This window comes from Mycena indigotica, assembly GCF_014461135.1.
Source record: "Mycena indigotica strain 171206Taipei chromosome Unknown Mind.scaff0010, whole genome shotgun sequence".
NCBI lineage: Eukaryota > Fungi > Basidiomycota > Agaricomycetes > Agaricales > Mycenaceae > Mycena > Mycena indigotica.
In genome coordinates, this window is record NW_023503009.1 from 974,104 (window position 1) to 980,446 (window position 6,343).

A 6,343-nucleotide genomic window follows, 5' to 3' on the forward strand; every position below is an offset into this window, starting at 1 on the left:
GATGCCGAAGGAGAAGCGTGCCGCTTGGTTGTTGGAGCGACGGGACGAGATTATCGGCAAGCTGAATCGCGTCTTCAGCAAGCCGTGGTTTGGTTGGAAGAAGGATGGCAGTGTCGCAAAGGAGCTCGGCGACATGACTTACGAGGAAACCGTTTTGCGTATGGTGCGCCTGATGTTCGTTGCTCACGAACAGCGCTGGGTTGATGTCTCGTTGCGCAACTTAACCGGCGATTGGCTTCGTCGTGTTGAAGAGCGTTTCGCGGGTGTCAACGGTGGTGGACAGAAGCCTTCTCTGCTTCAGTCTTACAAGTCCCTGGAAGACCCCCTGCCTTTCATCAAGTCCTTCTTGAATGAGTATCCGATCGCCACTAAGCAGCTCCTTGCTGCAGAAGACTCCGCCTACTTCCTCGCCATCTCCCAACGTCCCGGTCACAAGCCTGTTCCCTTCATTCCTGTTCTCGATGCCACTTTCGAAGTCTGGTTCAAGAAGGTTCGTTTGACTGTCCCTATCTTCTACTATGACTGATTTTTCTCCGTAGGACTCTCTTTGGGCTGCTGAAGACATCGAGGCTGTCTTCGACCAAGACCCCCAGCGCGTTTGCATCCTTCAGGGCCCCATGGCTGTTAAACATTAAAGGTCAAGGACGAGCCGATCAAGGATATGTTGGGCAACATTCATGCCGAACTCATTCAACGTCTTCTTGCTTCCAAGACAACGGCGACGAAAGCAAAGTTCCCACCATCGACTACCTCGCTGCCCATCCCATTCCTCCTCTTTTCCGTCGTCCCGTGCATTAAACGCACCCAAGAGAGGCAAGCGGTCGACGCGTCGACCGCTTGCCTGTTACCTCGGTTTGGCTCAGAACCTTGGGCGGTCAAGAGCTGAGCTGGTTGCGCGCTTTGACCACTAAATGCTATCCGCCCACCAGTGTGGGGCTGGCTAGACCGTGATGGGCCGCTGTCAAGCAACCATCATAGTGCTGATCTTGCCATCATCTTGACCAGTCGTCGACGTCTCTTCAAGTCAGGCGCAAGTCGGGCGGCCCTAAAGTTGTCGATGCATCTGAGACTGAGTGAAGGTCGCTCACTGCCACTCAGGAGCGCTGACGCGGCACAATTGTGCGCAAGGTGCGCAAGTCATAAATGACATAATATCGGGGCGGGTCGGGCCACCCACCGCCCGCTCTGTAACGCCTGCAGCCTCTACCTCCAACAGCGCGTCGCGTCGGTATGAGGCGCGACTTGTCCCGAAGACCTTCTGAGTGACAGTCGGAGTTTTGACATGTGCGTTTGCTGCGATTCACATCATTACATGTGACTTGACAGCTCCCATCAGGGCCGATCACGGTCTAGCCAGCCCCACACTGGTGGGCGGATAGCATTCAGTGCTTTGACCCCTTCGACGACCATCGCGTTCAAGGCACTTCTTACATCGACAACCCCATCAAGCGACTTCTTGCGCCACGAACAGGCCAGAAGATTGTTGTCTGCTATGAGAATGGCGCTCCCGTTTCGGTCCCCCCCTCTATGCTCGTTCTTACGGCGAGCACAAGGAGTTGTTCAAGGCCGTTGAAATCAAGTACTCCCCGACAACGAAACTCATCGACATCACCATTTTCGAAGATCGTCGCGATGTGTCCGTTCCGCTCTCCCTCCAATTCGAGTACAAGCCCGTCGATGGGAGGCACACCGGAAAAAGCAAAATATCAGCTTGAACAGAAACTGTAATTGATTTTAGACCAATCTGAAGTAGAATTAGGCCAACTTAAATGCAAAGTTTTAATTGAGCAGAAACCTACTCAGAATTTGGACAAAGATGTACAAAAATCAGCTCCAACAAAACCCCTTCTTTCTTCTAACCCGAAATGGCCATAGAAACTACGCCTATCAGTGCTAGTTTCTGTGCTATTGAAAGTGGCAATTTATAGCTCACTGATTCTTGTACAGAAACAAAGGGTTTCTGTCTGTTTCCAGCTCACTGATTCTTGCACAGAAACCCTTTGTTTCTGTGCAAGAATCAGTGAGCTATAAATTGCCACTTTCAATAGCGCAGAAACTAGCACTGATAGGCGTAGTTTCTATGGCCATTTCGGGTTAGAAGAAAGAAGGGGTTTTGTTGGAGCTGATTTTTGTACATCTTTGTCCAAATTCTGAGTAGGTTTCTGCTCAATTAAAACTTTGCATTTAAGTCGGCCTAATTCTACTTCAGATTGGTCTAAAATCAATTACAGTTTCTGTTCAAGCTGATATTTTGCTTTTTCCGGTGTGAGGTCACTTGACTCCGTACCACCATCATGGGCGGTTTCCCACACCCCAGTGGGCAAGCTCGGATGCCAGAGACGGCCCCGCAAGGTGGCTCTCACCACGAGAGTCACCCGGGGAGCCGCCGCTGCCCGAGAGCCATGCAAGGGCGGACCTCCCAGCGTCGTCATCGTTACGCCACCCGATCAAAGAAGCGGGAAAGCTCCCACGGGGCCAAGGGCTTGCTTCCGCCCACCTCCTCACCTACCCGCCGAGCGAAATGCGAGCCACTGAAGCCCGCGTCGAGCGGGCCAGCCGCCACACGCACAGCCGGCCCGGGAAGCCGGTCATCGAGGTCGTTTCCGCCTTCCTCTACCGTGGTCGCTTTACCGACTACGAGAACACTTTCGAGACGACGGAGGAACCTGACTACGTTGTCAAGCTCGAAACGGATGCTGCTGTTGGTGTTCTGCAATCGAAGGAATGGTTCGAGTGGATCGACGAGTCGAAGCCGCTGTTGGCTGGAACGAGCTTGATCTTCCGTGTCCAGTCTTAAGTCACATTTAAGGACAAGACCTCATACAGCAATGTCACCGTTACCGGTCAAGTCTTCGTCCGCAACCAGCTGAAGGAGCTCATTCCTGTTGGCTCAATCGACTTCGAGCCAGATGACGGCCGTGGTAACCCGGTCGTTGCTTACATTCAACGACATGGTGTCGCGCAAGGTCTCTCGACGCCTCTCCCCAACGAGGGCTACACATTGAACTCGACCCCAATTTCGTTCCACGCTCCACTTACCAACGAGCCTTACTCGAAGGTCTCGGGTGACTTCAATCCCATCCACATCAACCCGTACTTCTCCGACTATGCCTCCCTCCCTGCCACGATCACCCATGGATTGTGGTCCAGCGCGGCCACTCGTCGCTATGTCGAGACTGTTGTTGCCAAGGGACACCCTGAACGCGTTCTCTCGTAAGTTTTTTATGTCTAATTTCTTTCCCTTTCTAACTTAATTTTACTCAGCTACGACGTCTCGTTCGTTGGCATGGTCATTCCTGGTGACGAACTCAGTGTCAAAATTCGCCACGTTGGCATGCGGGATGGAAGCATCGTCGTCAACATTGCCACTTCTATGTAACTCTCGTGGCGAGAAGGTGCTAGGGGGCTCGGCCGAGGTTTCGCAACCCACCACGGTCAACGTTTTCACGGGTCAAGGTTCGCAAGAGCAGGGCATGGGCATGGACTTGTACAATTCATTGCCTGCTGCTCGTGCCGTCTGGGATGGAGCCGACACCCACTTGCTTGCAGTCTATGGCTTCTCGATCGTCGAGATCGTCAAGGACAACCCGAAGGAGAAGACCATCCACTTTGGTGGTATCAAGGGTCAAGCTATTCGTCGTCGCTACATGGACATGACCTACGACACGATGGACAAGGACGGGAACGTCAAGACCCTCCCGCTCTTCTCGGACATTGATGTTCGCACGCCCAAGTATACCTTCAGCCACCCGCAAGGTCTGCTTTTCGCATCCCAGTTCGCTCAAATCGCGCTTGTTGTCACCGAGGAGAAGGCCGCTTTCGAGGACATGCGCATGAAGGGCTTTGTTCAGAAAGACTGCGCTTTCGCTGGCCACAGTCTTGGAGAGTATTCTGCCCTGGCCTCAATTGCCGATGTCCTCCACATCTCCGCCCTCGTCGATGTCGTCTTCTACCGTGGTATTACCATGCGGCGCGCTGTCGAGCGTGACGCGCACAACCGCTCCAACTACGCGATGTGTGCTGTTAACCCGAGTCGTATCTCCAAGACTTTCACCGATGCGGCGTTGCGAGAGGTTGTTGATACTATTTCGACTTTGACAGGTACTTTGCTTGAGATCGTCAACTTCAACGTCGAGGTTTGTTTCATTATGTTCTTCGATTCCTATGCTCATCATTCGTAGGGTCAGCAATATGTCTGCGCTGGAGAACTTGTCGCTCTGCAAACGATGACGAATATGCTCAACTACTTGAAGATTCAGAAGATCGACATCTCCAAGGGTATGTTGGTCATATCCGTTACATTCGACTTAACTCATTGTGTTTGTTCAGCTGACGGAGCCGTTCACCGTCGAAAAGGTCAAGGAGATGCTGGGAGACATCGTCAAGGAATGCTTCGGTCGTGCCCAAGACCAGCATAAGGCGGAGGGCCACATCAAGCTCGAGCGTTGCTTCGCCACAATCCCCCTCCCCGGTATCGATGTGCCGTTCCACTCACAGTACCTCTGGGCTGGTGTTTTGCCCTTCCGAGCTTGTATGCGTTTTTTCGTTTTCATTTTCACTTTGCTAAATCATTCTTTTCCGACTTGTCGAAGAAGATCACCGTTACCCAGCTTGATCTCGACATGCTCATGGGCAAATACATCCCCAATCTCATCGCTATCCCCTTCGCTATGACCAAGGAGTATGCGCAAATCATTTACTACCAGACTTCTTCCCCACGTCTCGATAAAGTTCTCAAGAAGTGGGACCAGGAGAACTGGTCAAGTGCCGAGCAACGTCAGAAGCTCGCCTACATCATCCTTGTTGAGCTCCTCGCTTACCAATTCGCGTCCCCTGTCCGTTGGATTCAGACTCAGGATCGCCTTTTCACCGAATTTGCCTTCGAGCGTTTGATTGAACTTGGACCCTCTCCCACTTTGACCGGAATGGCCACTCGTACTGTTCAACGCTCAGTGCTGGACATGTTCCTTGGGTCTTGTCATTGTCATCCTTCGCTTCCTTTCGGGACACTTATCTTATTCAAAACCCTTGGTCGTTTATTCAATTTCGGACACATAACTGTCTTCGCCTGCAGCGATTTTGTCCCGGTTCGTCTGCAAAATCAACACGTCAAGTGTGGTCTACGCCTTTACTCGTGGGGCGGATCGCCTCTTTTTACTGGGACAGGATGGTACAATGGCATGGTTTCCATTCGTCCTCCTCAAGAGACAATTTGTTCTCGGCCCGTTCTTCTGGCCCTCCGCACCTTCAAGCTGTCATCACTCTCGTCAACTCATTGTCAGACGACCCAATCCACTCCGTCCGTTGCCTGTGGAGGTGGAGGCTGCCCGTCATAGTCTGGTTCCAGTATGGGATAAAATGTCCACGCTTGACCGCTTTTTTACTGTACTCACTCCTCTGCCCTTTTACTTAGTACTCCGTACTTAGTCTCATCCTCTAAGGATCTCATGCCCTACCTCCTTAATCCCTCATTTGAGATACTCTGTTTCTTATGGTTCGAAATCATCTCCAGTGTTGCGCGCACGAAACAGGTCACGGATTTGTATGGAGAAACACCGCTGTGGCTGCTTTCCGCTTATGTAGCTGATTTCAGGGCAGGAGTACTAAGATGATGTTCTTATGGTCCGTGGTCTCGCAGGCGTCGTAATTTATTTGGTATTGGGTATTTGGTTCGGCCCACGGTAATCGTGGAGTCTATACCAGATTAGGCCCGCACGCCTAATCGGGAAATACTGCACATGTGGTCGAAATACTGCACTTTCAGCAAAAATGGCCACTCTTGAAACAGAATCCGGCACTCCCAAATTTAGCAATTGCGCATCATGTGTAATCTCGCGCGTTGTTGACGTGACGGTCCGCACGGGAGCGTGACAACACTCCTCTTCCGCCAACCACCACCACAAGTATCCTGACGTTGCCCTCCTCCCTCTGCATTTCCCCTCCGCACTGCTCAAGCCACTTCAGACACCGAAACCCCTCGATTCTCGCCATCCGCGACTGCATCGCCGCCAACGCCTGAGAGGGAAAGCATTGGGGAGAGTGTCGAGACGAGGGGCTGATGATCAGGTGCGTCCTCAGTGGCCTTCTCCACTGATATCGTCTGATTCATCTCACGGAACCAGCTCGAACAATCTCTGTCGCGGCGCCGTTCCCTCAAAACACGAGACCCCATCCTTGTATCGACTTCGGCCCCATTGGCAGCGGAGATGGCTGGCTCGCGGATAGCCAGCGGCGATACCAAGGCGATACGCGTTAGTGCCAGAAGCAACAGCGTGTTGTTGACGTGACGCGTAGGCAAGAGCGCACCACCGGGACCACCTTCGCCCGGCGCCGCTGCCCTCTC

At 52.5% G+C, this 6,343-nt stretch overlaps 1 protein-coding gene across 1 annotated transcript; it reads left to right on the forward strand.

The window, feature by feature from the left end:
- Positions 1-2,521: 2,521 nt before the first annotated feature.
- Positions 2,522-5,336, forward strand: MIND_01119600 (Fatty acid synthase; the record flags this gene model as incomplete). The annotated part of the gene is made up of 7 exons (XM_037367754.1): positions 2,522-2,757; positions 2,827-3,141; positions 3,191-3,213; positions 3,265-4,136; positions 4,182-4,286; positions 4,330-4,444; positions 4,498-5,336. 7 exons carry the CDS (start codon positions 2,522-2,524, stop codon positions 5,334-5,336), a joined length of 2,505 nt encoding a protein of 834 aa, XP_037215586.1.
- Between the last annotated feature and the right edge of the window lie 1,007 nt (positions 5,337-6,343).